The sequence below is a fragment of the Ptiloglossa arizonensis genome, chromosome 8 (genome assembly GCF_051014685.1).
Source record: "Ptiloglossa arizonensis isolate GNS036 chromosome 8, iyPtiAriz1_principal, whole genome shotgun sequence".
Lineage (NCBI taxonomy): Eukaryota > Metazoa > Arthropoda > Insecta > Hymenoptera > Colletidae > Ptiloglossa > Ptiloglossa arizonensis.
In genome coordinates, this window is record NC_135055.1 from 20,929,275 (window position 1) to 20,951,336 (window position 22,062).

At 46.1% G+C, this 22,062-nt stretch overlaps 2 protein-coding genes across 4 annotated transcripts in view; both read right to left on the reverse strand.

Annotated features, from left to right (window-relative positions):
* The window catches only part of Mesr3 (misexpression suppressor of ras 3), a 42,306-nt gene continuing 20,244 nt past the window's right edge, over positions 1–22,062 (reverse strand). For all 3 annotated transcript variants that reach the window (XM_076319027.1, XM_076319026.1, XM_076319028.1), the window contains exons 2-4: positions 8,495–8,755; positions 7,327–7,539; positions 1–6,088 (exon numbers count right to left, since the gene is read on the reverse strand). In XM_076319027.1, coding sequence (XP_076175142.1) covers positions 5,750–6,088; positions 7,327–7,539; positions 8,495–8,749 — 807 coding nt within the window. In that variant the 5' untranslated portion in view covers positions 8,750–8,755 and the 3' untranslated portion in view covers positions 1–5,749. The remainder of the gene's footprint in view (positions 6,089–7,326; positions 7,540–8,494; positions 8,756–22,062) is intronic.
* On the reverse strand, positions 8,775–14,439 carry LOC143150606 (uncharacterized). Its single transcript, XM_076319029.1, has 2 exons — positions 9,381–14,439; positions 8,775–9,323 (listed from the first exon to the last, which is right to left on the reverse strand). Exon 1 carries the CDS (start codon positions 11,716–11,718, stop codon positions 11,236–11,238), a length of 483 nt encoding a protein of 160 aa, XP_076175144.1. The 5' UTR covers positions 11,719–14,439; the 3' UTR covers positions 8,775–9,323; positions 9,381–11,235.

Genomic DNA, 22,062 nt, shown 5'->3' on the forward strand with positions numbered 1-22,062 from the left:
TACGATTGATGAAGTTACTATTTATTTTACCACAATTATTACATGCGCAACGATGCTCGGTAAACTTATATATCAAAGTGATTAATCAATATGCGGATACGTATTACGAAACGCAACTATACAAATATATTTATATCACAGTCGTAGACAAAAGAATGTTAACGTTAATCGATATCGAAGTCGTCCTCGTGTACACTTAAGTCTCTAAAATCCGCCAGGAAGCCTCGGTGATGATCGCGTAGCGAACGAATATTGTTATTGTTATTGATATTATCGTTATCATAATTATCAAACGCGATTAACTCCGCGTAGATCGCAACGCAAACATATATAAGATCGACGTTAATTATTCTTGAAACGCGAGAAATTTGATGATGCCGGCTGGGATTCTCCGTTGCGATCGAAGACGCGCGAAACACGCATGCGTGAAACTTTGGAACGATTCTCTCGATCCATGGAATCAATGCTTTTTTATCCAGCTCGTAGAAAATTTCCGTCTTCGATCGCGAGTACCAATTCATAGTTCATCGATCCTTGGAACCGAACTCGTGAAACGAGACGATTCTTCAAGAACTGCGAACGAAGGTTTCGTTACAAGTGAACGAAGGTTTCGTTACAAGTGAACGAAACGTGAGAGAAAGTACAGAGCGGGGGTAGGAAAAAGGGTTGAAATACATCGGAGAATCGCCAACCATGTGGGACGATTAACATCAACGATCAAAGTCCGGGTTAATTGTCCGGAATAGAAGACACTTGGCCGATTTCGATGACCTTCGAGTACGCGAAGGTCAACGAACAACTTAAACTTAAATTACGAATACACCTTGGTTCTCGAACGCAGTCCCGGCTGAACTCGACCGATACGTGTTAATCGTTTTTAATATCGGTGAAAAATTAACGGGTCGAGGTAAAGAATAAGTAGTAACGTTGGTTCGAGCTGGAACGTGGCTCTCGTCGTGTCGAACGATACTTAAACGCGTACTGTATGCATAGATAAAATAATATAAGCGTCGAGTTTCCATTTCCGTGTGTGTATCGATACGAGTGAACGTACGTTTTTCTTTTTCTTTTCTTTTTTCCGTATATTCGAACGTTGATTGTTTGTACAGGAAACGATCGTTGAAAATATCGAGAACGTTGTCGCGCGGTCGTAGAAATCGGCGAGGTGTCCCCTGTTCTAGGTAATCGGCAAGCCCGGTTAACGACGAAACGTTCTAAATGTATTATCGTTAACAAGTGTCTACGTTAAAATCGCTCGTTCGAGCGCGCACGATCGCTGGAAACCAGCCTCGTCGCGTCGTTATTCGGACAACACGCGCATGCAGAACAATGGCCATACACTGGCATTCTTCCCGCGAAGAAAACGGATTCCGTGTGGAAAGAATGCCGGCTAGCGTGGCACGAAAGAATTTTTATCGTTTCGCATGAAAATTCTCTGTCAGACAAAGGAACGATGCTCCTTTTGTGCACCGAGAGGACTAACGAGCTGTGTCCTCAGCACCGAGCCCCCAGCTTTATCGATGTTGTTTCTTTTCCGTAAAATCGAAGAAATAATAATCGTCGTTTATTCAATTGGAAACTTTACCCGTTCTTATATTTTTCGATTACTCTGTCCTCTCGATATACACCGTAATTGGAATGTATGATGTACAGACTCGTGAATAAATGCTCGCGAGTCACCAGTGTGTCTAAAAGACGTGCTAAAAGATTAATGGAAATTTGTAGGAATATTTAACGGAAACAATGTTCTCTGGTATTTTACGCTATTGGTTATCCTTAATACTTATAAAGAGAAGAACGAGCGATAATTTGCAAGAAATCTCACGGACGTTAATAATAATTGGATCTTTTTCGCGTTTTATCCTTTGTCTGCTGAATTTGGTATTCTGGTTCTCGTTGGAATGTTCTTGTTAGTTGAAACGAGAATTACCGTAAAAAATCCTTTGGTGCCGCGGTAACTGGCGTTCGTCCCGTGGGAAATTCGTTTTCTCAGTGTATAATCAGCTTATCTCGTAAAGGCCGGTAACACCGACGTACGAGAGCGTGTACAGAGCTATCGAGGCGTGTGTTACGCGCAGCAACGTAAATTCGTTCGGAAAATCGACGTCAAAAGCACCTTGCTCGACGTTCGCGACAAAAGGGTGTCGTGGAACGGTCTCGTTTAACGCAAGGACGACTCTTTAGGATCACCTCCGTTTTTTCAACGCGGCTAAATTACGTAAAGCGACGGCCTACTTTGTCCGCAAAGGGCGAAGGTAACAGTTGAAAATCCTTTTCGTGCTAACGGCGTCGAACCGCGCTGGAAGAAGAAAATGGAGCAGTGTTCTGGACAAGCACGACAAATTTCAATCATCGACGACGAAGGCCCACCTTGAGAACAATTTTAACAGCTGGACAATTCTTCGACAACGTCTACAATTTTATCAATGCCTTCGAATTTTCTCAACGCGGCTGAATTTACTTACAGAGTACAAGACTAATGACTTTGTTCGCAAAGAGCAAAGGTTGAAAACCCTCTCCGTGCTCTAGAGCGTCAATACGAGTGATTTTGCTCTCAAAGGGTAAAGTTGAGTACTATTTCTATGCTCTAGAGTGTCAACATCGACGACTTTGCTCTCAAAGGGCAAAATTGAGAACCCTTCCCGTGCTCTAGAGTGTCGATACGGGTGACTTTGCTCTCAAAGGGTAAAGTTGAGTACTATTTCCATGCTCTAGAGTGTCAACATTGACGACTTTGCTCTCAAAGGGTAAAGTTGAGTACTATTTCCATGCTCTAGAGTGTCAACATTGACGACTTTGCTCTCAAAGGGTAAAGTTGAGTACTATTTCCATGCTCTAGAGTGTCAACATCGACGACTGTGCTCTCAAAGAGCACATGAGCACCCTTCCCGTGCTCTAGAGTGTCAATACGGGTGACTTTGCTCTCAAAGGGTAAAGTTGAGTACTATTTTCATGCTCTAGAGTGTCAACATTGACGACTTTGCTCTCAAAGGGCAAAGTTGAGAACCATTTCCATGCTCTAGAGTGTCAAGATCGACGACTGTGCTCTCAGAGAGCACACGATAACCATTTCCATGCTCCAGAGTGTCAACATCGACGACTGTGCTCTCAAAGGACAAAATTGAGAATCCTTCCCGTGCTCTATAGTGTCAATACCGATGACTTTGCTCTCAAAGGGCAAAAATTAACGATCGGGAGCATCGAAATCGCAATCGTCGATATCGTTGTCGGCGTAAAAATTCGTCGCCTTTGTCCACTGGAAACACTGCCAATTTGGAAGAGAACAACACCTTGACGTTAGACTCGCAAGATCGAACATTTACAGGGAGAATCCACTTGAAACGCGACGAATATCCTTCTAATCGGTATCTCGTCCGAGCTGTTTCGAACACGGAGGACAATTCACGCGTACGTTAAGTCCTCGAGCTCGATTATGCTACCGCTCGAAAGTCACACCATACGTTCGACGAAAGAGTAGGCGTTCGATTATTATTCTTAAAGAGTTAAACGATTATACGTTTTACCGCTTTCGCGTGAGGGAATGCTCGTTAACGAGACTACGTGCAATTTTGGATCACGTTCTTCCAACGATAACGAATTGTTCGCGTGATCGCGCGAACACGTTTCCGTTTACGCGTGAAGTCACAGAAGTCGAGGACTCGCTGTACGCGATACTTCGAACTCGGTCATTTTTTCGATGCACGATGCACAGGGTTAATTGGTAACCGATGGTACAAACGGTGATATAATCGTTCCACGCGAGAAACTACACCTCGACGATACCTTGGTAACGTTTCTCCGATGGAAGTTTCGTTTTCGAGAAAATCCATTTTGAAAATTCTGTTCGTCCGTCACTCGCCACTCACGTTGGTGTTCTCGAACATCGCGATACGGTGTTATCTATTTCTAGTCCACTTTGATGTCTATTTACCTAGATAGTTACCTAAACGCAAGTAGAATTAACCGTCAATGAACAGACACGTTGGACACGAGTGCAGTCGAACGAAATAATTTTCGGACCTACCCTAGGTAGGATTATTACCTAGACGCAAGTAGAATTAGCCGTTAATGAACAGACACGTTGGACACGAGTACAGTCGAACGAAATAATTTTCGATCCTATCCTAGGTAGGATTATTACCTAGACGCAAGTAGAATTTGCCGTTAATGAACAGACACGTTGAACACGAGTACAGTCGAACGAAATAATTTTCGATCCTATTCTAGATAGGATTATTACCTAGACGCAAGTAGAATTAACCATCGATGAGCAGACGCTTTGGACACGAGTTTAATCGAACGAAATAATTTTCTTCCGTGTTTCTTTTTTCGCGTGGTACCATCGGTATCGTCCGGACACCCTGTATATTCGCAACGTGCGATTTAACGCGTTAAAAATGTACAATTCGCTGGAAAAAGCGGCGGGAGGAAGGTTATCGATCCCGGGTCAGACCGCGGGTTAAAATTCAGGTCCGAAAGGGGTCGAAGCGTGCAACGCGGAACGCGCGAAACCTTGAAAAGACGATCGTTAAAACGAGAAGAGAACCACGGCGGGAAAACGCGGCGGAAGGAGCTGCGCCAAAAGAGATTACTCCACGGTTTTTCGAACACGAAGGGGCTGCCTAATTGCGAGCGAGTGAACAAAAAACGCTCGCGAGCGTGGCTCCCGGCAAGCGGAAATGCTCGCGACGTGTCAACGCGAAATTGCCGGTTCGTCGTTTACGTTCTCACGTACGTTGCGTTGTACATTATTCGCGTTTCGAGCATACGTCGATCGTCTCTTCCTCTAAAGCGCACTCAGAACGATCAAGGACGATCGTTACTCGACGTGAGATCGATAAGCACACGATCGCGATCGCGAACGAGACGACTCGATCTTTCTCAACTTCGAAATCTCAACGACTGTACGATCGCGAGAGTCCTCTGTCCACTCTAGGGTTATCGAAACCGAGATACGCGCGATGAAAATCGGTTTTGGAAGGAACAGCGCTTAGAAATTGCACCACGAAAGTCGCAAGTGTTGCAAATATTTCTTTACCGATATTGGAACAACGTCGGTATTGGAAAGATCTCTTTACCGACCACGACCCAACTCCTGTATCGCAAAGATTTCTTTACCGATACCGAAACAATGTCGGTATGCGGCAAAGGTTTCTTTACCGACACCGAAATAATTTCAGTATCGAAACGATTTCTTTACCGATACCCAACCGTATCGATACCGATACCCTCTTTACCCTCGCGAGGATCCTCGGTGCGCACGAGGTCACTGTAACCGAAATTCGAACTCCGTCGCGAGACTTCTCAGCGTGCTCTTAATTCTGGAATGCAAAATTCGAACCCGTTCGTCGAACGGGTTCTCAGTCTGGAGTTTCTGGAATCGAAATCTACCGCGAGAGTATCGATCGTCTCGAGTTATTTGGTATCTCAGGGACGATCGATATCTCGTCAACTCTCGCGCTCTACCGCGCGCGCCTCCTCTTCCTACGCGAGGCGAGTGACACCGGCAAATGCCATCTTTCTTCCATCTTTCGTTTCCTGTTCGCTCGTCGATCGCTCGAACGAGGAACTCGACGATACGTTTGATTTAGCTCGTGTGAGTTTACAAGCCGCTTTCGCGCGCGTCCACTCTTCCAATCTTATCGACGAAATTTACCTAAAACGATTGGATCATCGGATAGGGAACGGGGTAGCGGTCGAGCGTGGGAGCCGATTACGAATCTGTACGCTCGTCGTGGTTCTCCTTTTCTCAGAAATTCGCCTCGAGGGAGTTGCCAAGCTCGTTCAGAGCCGGTACCAACGTCTGGAGCGAGAAGTATCGCGAACGATCGGCCGCGTCTACGCTCGTCACGTGCTGGAATTGACACGGCTGGCTGATGTTGCTCTTCGCCGGGAGCACCACCTTCTTCGGCACCGGTTTCTTCTTCTTCTTACCGGGCACCGACAGACTGATGTTCTCCGGGCAGGATACCAGCCGCTCTATGTGCTGCCAGAGATCGTTCGCCGCTTTCGGGTTGTCGAAGCTCAGACCAGCGAGACGCGTGTGATCCGACGAGAGACACATCGTGTGGAACGCCGGACCCGAGACCTGCCAATCATTATTTACCGTTCAATTTCAACGCGAAGTGTTCCGTCTCGAACAGTTCGTAAGACAGAACGAACGTTCGAGTATTGTAATTTTCGGGGAAAGCGGAAAATCGAAAGATTTTCCTCGTTATTTGACCCTTTGGACTCGAGAGATCCTCGATCGCCACTTGACTCGGTGTACCATTTTCCATCCGGGAAAACTCGGTGGTTTGGAATTCAAATTGGAATTTAAATATTACGTTCTCGTAGAGTGTAAACGCATGTACGCGAAGTATAGAAAAATGGATTAATTTTACCGGATAGTTCCGGTAAATATAACAGTTCCGGATTAATTTTACCACTTAAAGGATTTTCGCGAGGCGTCGGTTCCCTGTAGCAAACAAGCCTCGAATGCAAAGGGTTAGTATTATCCCTCGCTTTAGGTTTCTTTTTTTCATTATTCAATATTATCCCTCGCTTAAAATTTTTTTTCATTATTTAATATTATCCCTCGCTTTAGATTTCTTTCCATTATTTAATATTGTCCTTCAATTTAGGTTTCATCATTGCTTGTTTAATATTCGAGTAACTCAACGTTGGAATGCTCCAATAGTAAAGAAAGATCTATCCGCTTGAGTTTTTCGGTTGTAATTTCGGCCAGAGGCTATCACTTTCGGTAAAATTCGAACGACTTTGAAAAATTGAGTAACAGGGAGCGAGAATTCACAGATATCTGGTCACGATGTACGAGTATCGCGGATATCCGGGCGCTCGGATCTCGTTCGCGATCTCGATGGGATAACAGGCGCGGGATAACAGCACGACGTCGCGAGATCGATGGAACGCCTCGGAGCGGTTTTAAATATCGTGCTGCGAAATTTCCACCGGCCGGCGGAGCATGAAACTGCGAACGACAGCGGGCAACGAGTGGAACGGATGCAACGGTGGTTTCTAACAACTAATAAGCGAATTCGTGTTCCAATTAGGCCGGATCAGCGTTTCGTTAACAATTTTCGTTCGATTCGAAACTGAGAAAGAAACTTCGATCGCCCTCTGACGAAATTAACGCGTCCGAACGTGGAAATTTCATTTTGCAAAATGTCGTTCGTTCGTAAAGACTTCGCGCAATAATCGCGTTTTATATTTTATCATTCTTTCTCGTTATCCTACACGCGACCGGGTTTTTCGTTCTTTGATAAATCGAATCGATCGCCAACCGATCTTTCGGATGTTCGAACGGTTATCATCGAAATGGTTTACCTTGTACGAGGACAGATTATCGATGGTCTCCCTCCAGAGTGTGAAGCAAGTGCCGCGCTCGGCCAATAGAATTTGAATCCGCCTCTTGGATCTCGATCGGGTTTCCCCAAGGTCCAGAACCACCACGGGTATCCCGGTGAATCGGAGCTCCCATCTTTCGGTCTGCGACGCGTTCCCGAGATACAGGTTTGCCAACGACTCGCAGACGAATACCTGTCGCACGAATGTTACATCGCAGATTGCAAAAAAAAAAAGAAACAAAGTGGAAGGGTATCCGAGGTGAGAAGATTTTGTAAGAAACCTTCGAGCGACGGTGTGAATCAATTTGGAAGGAACGATGATAGAAATTGCTCTTCGAGAACCACAAGTACCGCAAAAGTTTCTTTACCGGTGCTTAAATAATGCCGGTATTGCAAAAGTTTCTTTACCGATACCGAAACAACGACGGTATCGCAAAGATTTCTTTACCGACACGGAAATAATTTCGTTAGTGCAAAGATTTCTTTACCGATACCAAGGTAATGTCGGTAGTGCAAAGATTTCTTTGCCGACTGTGAAATAATTTCTATATTTCCACTTTGTTACCGATACCAAAGTAATCTCTGTAGGGCAAAGATTTCTTTACCGAAATAATTTCTATATTACTACTTTGTTACCTCAACTGAAATAATTTCGGTATCGCAAAGATTTCCTTATCGACGCAAAAATAATTTCGGTACTGCAAAGATTTCTTTACCGATACCAAGGTAATGTCGATAGTGCAAAGATTTCTTTGCCGACTGTGAAATAATTTCTATATTTCCACTTTGTTACCGATACGAAAGTAATCTCTGTAGCGCAAAGATTTCTTTACCGAAATAATTTCTGTATTACTACTTTGTTACCTCAACTGAAATAATTTCGGTATCGCAAAGATTTCTTTGCCGACTGTGAAATAATTTCTATATTTCCACTTTGTTACCGATACCAAAGTAATCTCTGTAGCGCAAAGATTTCTTTACCGAAATAATTTCTATATCACTACTTTGTTACCTCAACTGAAATAATTTCTATATCACTACTTTGTTACCTCTAACTGAAATAATTTCGGTATCGCAAAGACCTCTTTCCAATGATCTTTTCATCGAAATAATTTCGGTTTCGTAACGGTCGGTAAAGGATCGTTTACCTGGGATTTCAAGCCACGAAAGAACGTCTCCAGTTGCTCGCGCTCCATCTGGCTGACAGGTTCGAGACGCGATTCGTCGCTGTTTTCCGAACTGTCGCTACCCTCGTAGCTGGACGTGGCCGAGGTGTCAGCTTCACCCGTTGACGACAATCGCCTCCTCGCGGCGCCGCTGTATTCACTGTAGTAGGACGAGCTGTGCAGCGAGAGATTCGACTGCAACGCGGGACAGGACGACGCGTACACCGGTGCATTCATCTTATCCTGAAAGAACAAACGAACACGTTTGTCGAGAGTATTCCTCGATCGGCCATAGGCGTACGCTCGTGAACGAACCGAGGGTGGGTTCACGATAGGGACGACGACGTTTCGTCTCGAGTGGACGTGTGTTTGTAAATTGCGGGCTGCGCGTCAAAGGAACACCGCGGGAACGAGGGATCTTTGAATATTCGGTCGGAATGTTCAGAAATTACAAATTCGAGGGGTGTTCGCGACGGATTTACTTTGACGAGGCTTTGAACGCGGGGACGAGTGCTTCACGAGAGTTCTCGATGCGCGGCGAGACGGGGTATCGCGAGAGAGGGGCACAGCGAGCGTTTCGAACGAGAATACACGGGAACACTTTACACGGAATAATATTTATTAACAATAACGGTGAATCCAAAGGTCAATTTCACCGTGGACGACCAACGATGAAAATTACAAGATCATTTGCATCAATATCAGTTGCATGGATAATTGCAGATACAGAAGAGAGTTCGTGTAGATCTCGGAACGAATTGAGAAATATCACCGTTACGCCAATGGTGGAGTAACGAAAACACCGAGGAATCTGGAATAAACCGCAATTACGCCAATGGGTCCACCGAGAGCCTTAAAAAAAACTTACTACGCGCTCGAGAGCCAGACGTATTTTCTGCGTCGGTGCTAGTTGTTTTTTTCTATTGCCCGTACTCGCGCCCACTTTTTTCCCCGTTTGTTTTTTCTTCTTCTCTTATCGCCCGTACGCATTTCCAGGAACATTCGTAGGTCGATCTTCATTCACCTTTGCCCGATTATATCCGGCGAGTCTTTAAACGGTCGTAGTTCGATATCGAGGCGACCGATTCGCTTCGAAGAAAATTCAAATTGAAGGACGGGAGTTTTCCAACGAACCGAGACGCCGATTAGATCGATAACGATGCTCGTAAATTTGTCGATGATGAACGAAAAAAAAAAATATATATAAACAGGATTGTTCCGTTTGAAAAAATCGAGAAATGGAAGTATTTATTCTTTTTCGATGATCGATTAGCGACGAAAGAAAACTCCGAAGGACCGATTCGTGGATTTTTCTGGAAAATGTAACATTGTCGTCCACGCTGCGGAATCGGGTGCTGAAAGACCACCCTCGCTTTAGAAAACGCTCCCGGTATAAGTCGAGTAACCATTCGTTGATTCAAAGCTTTTCAACGGCGCGATTCGAGGAAATTCCAAAATTTAAATTACTACCTAGCCGCGAAACAGTCAAAGAAAATTCCATCGAAAGCCTACGCGGAGCCATTCAAACCCACGAACCACCGAGAAAATGAATCTCGCCGAGAGAACACCCCGCCGGTCCTTTAGCGAGCTTCCGCGAAAGCTCATCGATTTCCCGGAGCCGAACACCGTGCTGTGCAGCCACGGTGGTATCGTACTATAAATAACCGTGACCCCTTTATCGGTCTCGACCCGGGAACCCCCCGAAAATCTGCGTTTCGAGAACCTCCGCTCGATTTCTCATCGTGCATACGGGTCCCTGAGTCTCGAAACTTAAATTTCTTCTTTTTTCACGGTTAGATGGAGCTCCGAGGTCAAAAATGGGTCGTTCGCCAGGGTCACGGTGACTCCAGGGACTCGACCCGGGAATCCCCTGGAAAATCTGCGTTTGGAGAATCTCGACTCGATTTTCCACCACAAAGACAGATTCTCGGTCTTGAAAATTGAATTTCTCGTACAATTTTCCTTTTTCACGGCCAGATGGAGTTCTGAGGTCACAAATGGGTCGTTCGCCAGGGTCACGATGACCCCAGGGACTCGACCCGGGAATCCCCTGGAAAATCTGCGTTTCGAGAACCTTCGCTCGATTTCTCTTCGTGCATACGGGTCCCTGAGTCTCGAAACTTAAATTTCTTCTTTTTTCACGGCCAGATGGAGCTCCGAGGTCACAAATGGCTCGTTCGCAGGGGTCACGGTGACCTCAGAGACTCGACCCGGGAATCACCTTGAAAATCTGCGTTTGGAGAATCTCGACTCGATTTTCCACCAAGGAGACAGGTTCCTCGATCCTGAAAATTGAATTTCTCGTACGATTTTCCTTTTTCACGGCCAGATGGAGCACCGAGGTCAAAAATGGCTCGTTAGCCGGGGTCACGGTGACCCCAGGGACTCGACCCGGGAATCCCCTGGAAAATGTTCATTTCGAGAACCACGACTCGATTTTCCACCCTGGAGAATCGTTCCACGGTCTGGCGATCGGTTGGAAATCGCGAAGATTGAATTTCTCGTACGGTTTTCGTTTTCCGCGGGCGGATGGAGGTCCGAGGTTGGGGAAAAATGGGTCGTTGGCTCGGTTACGGTGACGCAAGGGACGCCCGCGGCACCACGGTCGTAGCTAATCAGCCAATGGCGTTTTAGTCGACCCACTTAATCGAGGCGAGAAAAGTCCCGCTCTCGTTCGACCTTAATTCGATCACAGTGACGCCTTTAACGAGTTAGCCGAGTGACTAATCGCCGTCCGTGGGTCTCTCTCGCCCATCGTTCGTTACCGTCGAGGAATTCCATCGTGCTCGAGCGTCCAGGAACTCGTAACCCCCGGATCGACGTTCGATCAACGATCGACGCGCGTGTCTCGTCACGCGTCGTGGCTTCTTCCTCTCGAAGGGACTCGAGGTGTCTCGCGTTCGATCGATTTTACGCTCCGTACGGGAGACCCGGCGCGGGATTCCCGCAACCCCGGGCTGAATTTTTCCCTCGCTGGGAAATCGGTTCCTTCCATCGATTGGATTTCGTCCACTCGAGTTTCCGTGCTCTTTCCCGCGGGGGAATTTTCTTCCGCGAATGAACTCTCCGCTGCGCGACGAATAATACACCAGAGTCCACTTGTTCGATTCATCGATACGCGCCTTTGAACTTCGAACGCGGGATTTCGAATCTGAACCGAAAATTCCTGTATACCTCTTCTGCGCTGGCCTTGATCCCAATCGCATACTTTGAGATTATTTCAAAATAATTTTTTAATTAATGCTGCTTATCTACTCGTCGATTCGATCGTGTCTTTAAACGAGGGACCGTACACACCTTAAATCCGATCGAGTTGTCGCGGAAGGTACAAGGTATACTTCTATGCATTCTACGTATAATTTCGAGATTACTTCGAAACAGTTTTGAACGTGTACCGTATCACGACTCGTCGCTCCGGTCGTCTCTTTAAACAAGAGTACTCGTGTACCCTAAATCCGATCGAGTCGTCGCGAAAACTGGATACTCAGATTCCAAGAATACTCTCAATTGAGTGCCAATTCACTCTTCTATTTTACGTACAGTATCGAACGTATTTCGAGACAATTTTGAACCGTGTAAGTCCCAACTCACTCTTCTATTTTACGTACAGTATCGAACGTATTTCGAGACAATTTTGACCCGTTTAAGTCCCAACTCACTCTTCTATTTTATGTACAGTATCCAACGTGTTTCGAGACAATTTTGAACCGTGTAAGTCCCAACTCACTCTTCTATTTTACATACACTACCAAACGTACTTCGAGACAACTTTGAACCGTGTAAGTCCCAACTCACTCATCTATTTCACATACACTACCAAACGTACTTCGAGACAATTTTGTACCGTGTAAGTCCCAACTCACTTATCTATTTTACATACAGGATCGAACGTACTTCGAGACAATTTTGAACCGTGTAAGTCCCAACTCACTCATCTATTTCACGTACACTACCAAACGTACTTCGAGACAATTTTGAACCGTGTAAGTCCCAACTCGCTCATCTATTTTACATACACTACCAAACGTACTTCGAGACAATTTTGAACCGTGTAAGTCCCAACTCGCTCATCTATTTTACATACACTACCAAACGTACTTCGAGACAATTTCGAACTTGACCCCCAGACTCGTCGCATGGACCCTCTCCCCGAACACGGGGTAGTTCGTCCCGTGAATCCGATCGGGTTGTCACGGAAGATGGATCCCCGTATTCCCACGGGGTGTCTGGTAGCGAGAAACGCCCGTATGGCCCGTATCGCGACAACCGACCCGCTCGATATCGTCTCGGCGCGAACGATGCACGGATCGAAACGCGAGCGGTCGCGACGTCGGTACGTGAGCGCGAAACGCACACCGGAAACGCATTGTCCGCGTTACAGTGTGCTCGGCGAGGATGCGCCATTGTCTCGAGGTCCCCCTCGCGATAAGAACGCGACGAGTTCGGTCGCGGATCAACCGCCGATAATTAACGCAACGAGTCAGCTCCTCGCGTTCTCACGACGCGATTGTTCGCCCGTGGGTACCGAGTTCCACTTTTTCCTCGCGCGGATTTAACAGTCGGGACCGTTGAAATCGGCCGTCGAAACGCCGCGTCGACGATTGCGCGATAACGGAATGAATAAAAAAAAGAAAAGAAAAATAAAGCCTCCGCTGCACGGATGATTGCCAAAGAACGCGAGAAACGCGAGAAACGCGAGCGTTGTTGCGAGGTAACGGGCGAGTCCGCGCGTAGGCGAGCTGGAGCTCGATACGTGGGAAGTACTTCGGGGGATGAATAACGCGCGACGAAACCAGTATTCGTTATCGTAATATTAAGACAGCGTACGTTTAGGAAAACCTAGCTCCGGGAGAACACAATTTTAAGGTCGACAAGTTGGGGAAATTTGACGAGCTGAGAGTGCAACAGAGCGTACGATGGGAAAGGAGTTTTCCTTTTTCGGAAGGAAAAGCAATGTCGCGACGAGAGTCGCGCGAAGCGTTGCGCAGAGTCGTATCGTTATTAACGTTGTCTAGGTATCGTTCGGATACGAATCGTTCGCCAATAAGAAGTTATTCCACAACGGTGACTTGACCGGTGTTATTTTCGAGTCCAGCGCGTTCGGTGCATCCGTGTCCGCTCGGACGACCATCTTGTATCTCAACGACGACGACGACGACCTCGTAGGTATCTGGTTTTGCAAGTACCACTCGAATGAGCGAAATCGATAACCAAGCTTAATTGCTATCTCCGAGATAAGACGAAGCTAGCGAAATAGAAAGAGTTTCTATCTAGAGAGGAACACTCGAAAATATATACTACGGTGATATCGTAAACCGTGAGTAACTTTTCCACTCAGTTCCGAACCAAGTAAAATTTCTTCGAGTACCATTGATCGCTCGTCGAGTCGTTTCAACGCGTCGAAGGGAAAAAGATGCTCCGTATACACGAGAGTTTATCGGAACTCGTACGATTGTCGTTACGCGCCTGGTTCACCTCTCGAGTGTCCTCCACTGGATCGTATCGTTGTCTCGGAGACGAGCACAAGTTACTAAAATGTCGCACGAGACTGTATACGAGCTCGTTCGAACGTTTCCAAGCGTCACACGGATCCGTCGGGAGAACGAGATCGATAAACAGATTTTATTGGTATTCTCGGGATAAGGAAAAGTCGTTAAAACGATACGCGAGACTTTACCGACACGACCCTTTGCACTCGAGCGACGTCGATTTGAAGCGTGAACTCGAGCAGCGCTGAAATTCTATTATTCGTATACTCTTGTTTGTTTACAAATATTTCTAAGTACCTGTAAAACGTTTGCCTAATTTGACCCTGTTGGAACGAATGCAACAACGATCTTAAGGGTGCCAGATGCCGATGTCAGTTTTAAGAACTGTCTCCGTATCGGCGCGGAAGGTTTTGGTTTTTAATTTTAGTCGAGTTCCAAGTCCAGAGTCAGAAAGACACTGTCGTCGTTCACATCGAAACATATCACTGTATACGCATTTCTTCGAACTTTATATTCTAATATATACAATAACTATACTACCAGATACGCAAGATCCCTGCATATTATAATAAACTAGATATAATCCGAAGTTTGCAACAGGTCGAAATCGAGTTGCTGGTTCGCGCAAGCTTCGAAAGGCCTCGAGTGCAAAGGGTTAATTTACTTTCGGACGCAAACGTCACCCATTGGAGCGTTCCAAGGGTGCAGCTTCGATCTGTCCGAAGGGTTCATCGTTGAACGAACTTCACCGCCATCTTTGATATAAGAAAACGTAAAATAATTCGCGAGAGGTTACGAGAAGCGTTTCGATTATTTTTCGAGCGTTGAATCCATCGTTTGGGCTTACTTCCACGCGCGAAGTTAAAACCTGGCGCGGTATCTCGAGGTATGCGAGCACACGCAGCCAAGAAAGCTCTCGTAGCCAATAAAGCGGTAGGAAATCGTTTCGCGTTCTGGGTACCCGCGATGGGAAACGTGATCGCGCTTGTGCCCGCGCGATATGCAATAAATGATGCGGCGAACGAACGAACGATCGGAGCAATTACAGGTAACTCGATACTCGTTCGATGCCTCGATTCACCGCTGACTGGTTGTCCGCCTCACGAGTGCTTTTGTCGCGAGCACGGGTCGCGAAACGCGCGACACATCGACCAGGAGAATGTAATTCAATTCTCACGGAGAACACGAACACGCTTGGTGGAACGTCGAAACGGTGAGAGTTCGATTACGGACGAAAAACCGTGGAAGACGTCGACGTGGTTTCGTTATCACCGCGAGAGGCCAAGGGACGATAATCCTTATCCTTATCGCAGCGGGGGAATGCACTTTCGAGCGAGCTGGAAGTAGTCGCCCGGTTAATTGCACCTTAACGAACTATCGCGATTTTCTTTATCGCCAGAGACGCGACGGTTACGCAAAATGCTCGTTTTTTCTCTATCTCTCCTCTAGAAGAGGAGACGGAGTCAGAACAGGATTCTATCGTCGTTAAACCACGGCGAACAGTTATTTCCCGAGACGAAAGATACCGATATCTTCTTTCGAGCATTTCCCATCGAATCGAACATTGTAAAAATACACTTCCCGTTAAGTTCGAATTCCCGCCAAATAGGGTAGACACCTATTTTCGAATACTCCGGGATGGACTTTCTCGCGAGTAACTCGATCTTTGATCGTGTTCGAATGATTCGAGACGTACGATTCAAGGGTTTTGATTCAAAAAGTTCCGATCCCGTTGAATTCTGTGCACCGATGATCGAGAAATCTCGTCCTGGAGTACTCGATCGGGGTACTCGCAATGAGCGATACGCGCGAAAATTTGTACCTTCCGCGCGCGTCGAGATTCTTTAACGAAACTTGGCAGAGGTATCGTCGAAAGTGTGTACTTTCGACCCGCTGCGCGAACCGTTTCTTACGGAAAGAAAACGGTTGGAAAAAAATGATTCCCCGAATAATGGTGTCTCGCGGTGCTCCGAATACGCGCGGCGGTTAGACAAAGTTCTCGGGAGAAAGAACCGCGGGGAAACCTGCGTCCACGGCCGGTAGACGTCGGCATCGTTCCCATCGTTGCTTTCCACTTGTGACACTTACTTCGAATCTCGGTTTTCGTCTCTTTTCCACCGGTCGGCGCACGTCGTTTCTCGTAATAGGCGCGCGGAACACGACGCGGTACACGGACGCTAAGTCCACGTACGATAAGCACCGCGCAACGACGAAACGATCCATCGACGCCTCACGGCGGCCCCTTTCGCTTCTCCTCGTCGCGTCGTTCTACGCCTCGAGCCATTGTCTTTTCCACCTCGACGACCCGTTCGCGCCATTATTCCGCGAGCTGCGTCTCTTCGAGCCTCGCGTTCAAACGACCGAGGCCTCGAGACTCTTCTCCGGTCGTTTGCGCCCCAACGACCACCAGTTTCAGCTACGTCGACGAGTTCCTTATTTATCGTTCCAAACGGGTACACCCTTTCTACGGAAGCTGAAGTGCAGCCCTCGGCAAAGGACAAACGGAGACCACTTGCCCCGGGACCTACGTTTCTTTTCACTCGCACGGTTCGAGATAAATAAACCAACGATAGTCCACCAAACGGGACGCACAATGTCGTTAACGTTCTTACGGAACTGTATCAACCTTGCGGTACGTTTCGGTTGGTAACCGTATCGAGTTTCCCGGAAAATGTAGGTTACTTTCAGTACCGTGTAAATTTCAATTGGAAACTTTCTCGAGTTTTTCGGAAAATTTCGGTCACTTTTGGAACCGTGTGAATTTAGAAACTGTATCGAGTTTTCTGGAAAATGCGAATCTTTAAAGTACGGTGTAAAGGAGTCGAACATTTATTTAGCGAAATTGGAATATTCGGGAAGTTTGCGCGCGTGCTGCGCGAAGCTGAGGAATTTACCTCTGAAAAGGATCGATGATTTCCAGTACGGACGTTTCGATCGACGTTCGAGGATCCACGACACTGGTATTTTTTATTCTCTAATCTCGTAGACTCCGGTTATTTGTATCTTTACGATTACCCACCGCCTACGCTCTTTATACGTTACAAGGAGGTGTCTTCTGTCGTTTCAAAGTGAACAAAATTGAAGAAGAAAAGTATATAAATCAACCCTGTTGCGTGCGTTCCCGTTACATTCGAATTCTACGAAAACAAGTATCTCTGTGTTATTCTCCCCGAACATCGAGTAGCAAAGTTGAATCGAGGCGTGTGATTGATTTATTCGTCGTTAATTTCGAAACGAAACGTACGGTTCGCGAGATTTGGGACTAATTCGCGGGACGTGGGCGACATTCCTGACCCTGGAATTAGTGGACGTCAATTAGAAGCGGTCAAGCAACGAGATACGAGCCGACTGTGTGTCATTACTGCGACAAACACCCGAGCGATTGTTATTGACAGAGTCTGCCGCGTCGACAGAAACGTCCAACCGGCCGAGTAACCACTCGAGGAGAGTAGCGTAATTATTACGAAGACGTGAATGACCGTAATGAGGAATGGCGTCATCTCCATCAACGACGCTCGCGCGGAGAAATCGAGGGGACTGTGTCGCCGAGCGACCCGAGCAGCATCGACGAGATATATATTTACTTTCTCGAAGTTTCAGCTTTTACCGGAGGATCGTCGCGAGGGCGAAATCGCGGTCGTACGGGACAGCCCGGAAGAGAATCGAATACGAAACGAAGATGGCGAGAGAACGGAGAGGCCGTGGCGCGATCGTAATCGAGGATTACGTGACACCGCCGCGATAAAACGACAGATCGCCGCTTACGTTCGGCCTCCGTGGCCAAACGAGCGATAAATTATCGCCCGCGTAACGAAACGGCCGAACGAGCTCGGTTTCTCGTGGTCTGGACCGATGCTGGAAACGTTGCTTCGATTCTAGAGCCGAAAGAGCCAAGAGCAAACATCGTAACGTAACGTTTCGATAGAGGTGTCTAGAGTCTACTGGTATCGATGATACGAATATTAGAGTTCGATCGAGTCGAATGTACCCGCTAGAGGTGGATACTAGAGGGTAGGTGGATTTATAGTTCGTGAGTTACAAGCGTAGGCCTCTATCTAATGAGCTTCAGGTAGTTTTCTTTGTACATTTCTTTGTAGAGATTAAACTTCTAGCGATCCTGAAGTCTAGAGTCTACTGGTATCGAAGATACGAATATTAGAGTCCTACCGAGTTGAAAGTACTCGCTAGAGGTGGATACTAGAGGGTAGGTGGATCTATAGTTCGTGAGTTACAAGCGTATGCCCTTCTACTAATGAGCTCTACCTAGTTTTCTTCTCACATCGTGGAACTCTAGCGCAAAAACGATTAGAGACTGAACCTCTAGCGATTTTGGAGTCTAGAGTCTACTGGTCTCGAAGATTCGATTATTAGAGTCTTATCAAGTCGAAATTACCCGCTAGAGATGGATACTAGAGGGTAGGTGGATCTATAGTTCGTGAGTTACAAGCGTAGGCCTCTATACTAATGAGCTCTACGTAGTTTTCTTTGTAGATCGTGGAACACTAGGGACAAAAACGATTAGAGAATAAAGCTCTAGCAATCCTGGAGTCTAGAGGCTACTAGTTTCGAAGATTCGAATATTACAGTCCTACCGAGTCGAAAGTACCCGCTAGAGGTAGATACTAGAGAGTAGGTAGATTTATAGTTCGTGAGTTACAAGCGTAGGCCTCTATACTAATAAGCTCTACCTAGTTTTCTTTTCACATCGTAGAACTCTAGCGCAAAAACGATTAGAGACTGAACCTCTAGCGATTCTGGAGTCTAGAGTCTACTGGTCTCGAAGATTCGAATATTAGAGTCCTACCGAGTCGAAAGTACTCGCTAGAGGTAGATACTAGAGAGTAGGTGGATTTATAGTTCGTGAGTTACAAGCGTAGGCCTCTATACTAATGAGCTCTACGTAGTTTTCTTTGTAGATCGTGGAACACTAGGGACAAAAACGATTAGAGAATAAAGCTCTAGCAATCCTGGAGTCTAGAGGCTACTAGTTTCGAAGATTCGAATATTAGAGTCCTACCGAGTCGAAAGTACCCGCTAGAGGTAGATACTAGAGAGTAGGTAGATTTATAGTTCGTGAGTTACAAGCGTAGGCCTCTATACTAATAAGCTCTACCTAGTTTTCTTTTCACATCGTAGAACTCTAGCGCAAAAACGATTAGAGACTGAACCTCTAGCGATTCTGGAGTCTAGAGTCTACTGGTCTCGAAGATTCGAATATTAGAGTCCTACCGAGTCGAAAGTACTCGCTAGAGGTAGATACTAGAGAGTAGGTGGATTTATAGTTCGTGAGTTACAAGCGTAGGCCTCTATACTAATGAGCTCTACGTAGTTTTCTTTGTAGATCGTGGAACACTAGGGACAAAAACGATTAGAGAATAAAGCTCTAGCAATCCTGGAGTCTAGAGGCTACTAGTTTCGAAGATTCGAATATTAGAGTCCTACCGAGTCGAAAGTACCCGCTAGAGGTAGATACTAGAGAGTAGGTAGATTTATAGTTCGTGAGTTACAAGCGTAGGCCTCTATACTAATAAGCTCTACCTACTTTTCTTTTCACATCGTGGAACTCTAGCGCAAAAACAATTAGAGACTGAACCTCTAGCGATCCTGGAGTCTAGAGTCTCCTCCTGGTTTCGATGATACGAGAGGTTCTTTCGAGTAAAAACTTCCCGATAATGGACACTGGGAGATACGTTTATAGCTCTCCACCCATAGGCGCTACGCGAACAATTCACGTTCGATGGACATCGTGGTCGATCGTGAAGCATCGTCGTTGCGTGAAAATGAACGTCGATGCGACCAAACTGGCGTGCATGCGCGTCACTGCTCGGAAAGATGGCTCGCCTCGTCCATTTTGGAACCGGAAAAACCCGAGGTACCTCTCGGGGTATCCGCGATGTTATCTCGTGCATCGATGGATAACATTCAGGGACGATCCGCATCGATGCAACCTAGCGAAACAATCGGAAATTGTTCGATATTATCGAAGCTTCGTCGATAGATTCGAACGTGGACAACGTTGCGCGATACGTACCGAGTGTCTCGATCGAAAGAGGCCACTTTTACGTTCCACGATGGATTTCACATCACCGTGGAAATAACAATACCACGGATTTAAGTCGAACGAACCAGGAAACAGGACTAGTCGCTTCTCGATCGGCCATACCTTCCATTTTCGTTCCGCGCGCCATTGCGACAATCCGACACCCAGTGCCCCGATGACTAAATACGAGAGGAAGTGTTCACAGAATCGAACCACAAGCTTCCATATCGGATATCGAGTTCCGTTTGCAAATAGTTGACTGGAATTAATTCGATTACTTCCATCCATCGAAAGAACCGGCGTAAAACTCGGTGCAGCTCGAGACCAAGGTCGAGTAAAACGCATACGTTTATACGAACATTTCGATCGTTCTCGCGAGTATCTATCCAGCGACACGGTGCTAAGAATTATCCGTACCGTGCCACATGTCAAAGAACGTATTTTCAATTTCTTGGCAATATTTCACCGATATTGGAGCAAAAACACTCCGTGTGTTCTATCGTCCATCTTTCCGTTTCTCGATATTATCGAGACAATATTATTTCACGGACGATATCGATCGTTCGTGGGTGTTCGTAGAAAATTTTCTGACGCGCAACAGAGAAGTTTATTCGATGGTTCGTCGGTTATCGTGGATAATTTCGTAAATGTTGATTCGGAGTGACCGATGCTCGAATAAGAAAGGATGGATTCGGGTCGAACGAAAATTAAGTACGTCCGCGTCGCGAGGTGATCGCAAAAAACGTCGAGATTCGATAATAGGGAAAGCTTCCGCGAAACCAGGTCCACGCGATAAGGAATAAAAGTTGGTCGAACAACGATCCGGATGAAAAATATACTCGAGCGTGGTTCGCTGATTCTGCCCACTGAATCGCTTTCGAGGCGCGTATCTCTCTTCCTGATTCGTTGCTGCCCCATTGAGTATCCGTGCACGGCCGATGCATACATTATCGCACGGTGCGCGGGACGTATTGTGCAGGGTCATAATTCAAAGGACGCGAGAGGAATTATGCGGGAACGGGAACGAGACGTAACCGTGACAACCACCGAAATAACCGCGTCGCTCGGTGCACGGTACTCTCGTTGGCGAACGAAAAACTACGTTGGCGAACGTGTCGCAAAACGAAAGTTAATCTCACCGGCGATGCGATACGATGCGATGCGATGCTTCGACGTGCACTTTTACAACGGAGCTTCGTTCCCGTTCGCGGAAATCGAGCTTCGCGTCGAGAGCAAAATATGGGAACACCGAGAGGAAGTTGTCTTTGATGCAACGAAGCAAAGAGCGAACGAAATTTCAGTGTGGAAAGATTCCAGGGTGTACAAAATTTTAGAGTAAAAAGATTCCAGTTTGAATAGAATTCTAGAGCGAAAAGATTCCAGGGTGTACAAAATTCTAGAGTAAAAAGATTCCAGTTTGAATAAAATTCTAGAGCGTAAAGATTCCAGTGTGAATAAAATGATTCCAGTACGAATACAATTCTAGAGCAAGGAGAATCCAACGTGGAGAAAATTCTAGAATAAAGGAGTTACAGCGTGGGCAAAATTCTAGAGTGAAAAGATACCAACGTGAAAATATTCTAGAGTAAAAAGATTTCAGTGTGAATAAAATTCTAGAGCATAAGGGTTGCAGTGCGAATAAAGTTCTAGAGCAAGGAGAATCCAGCGTGGACAAAATTCTCAGAGTAAAGAGATTACAGCATGGACAAAATTTTAGAGTGAAGAGATTCCAGTGTGAATAAAATTCTAGAGCAAAAAGATTCCAGTGTGAATAAAATTCTAGAGCAAAAGGATTGCAGTGCGAATAAAGTTCTAGAGTAAGGAGAATCCAGCGTAGACAACATTTTAGAGTAAAGAGATTACAGCATGTACAAAATTCTAGAGTGAAGAGATTCCAGTGTGAATAAAATTCTAGAGTAAAAGGATTCCAGAGCGAAGAAAATTCTAGAGTCACACAATTATTTCGTCCAGTCGAATACCGATGGAAAATTCATCGTTGCTTTTAATCGTGTTTATTTTCG

Coding starts and splice junctions, on each gene's coding strand:
- LOC143150606 (XM_076319029.1), bottom strand. CDS start 11,718: ATGCGATTGGGATCAAGGCCAGCGCAGAAGAGGTATACAGGAATTTTC.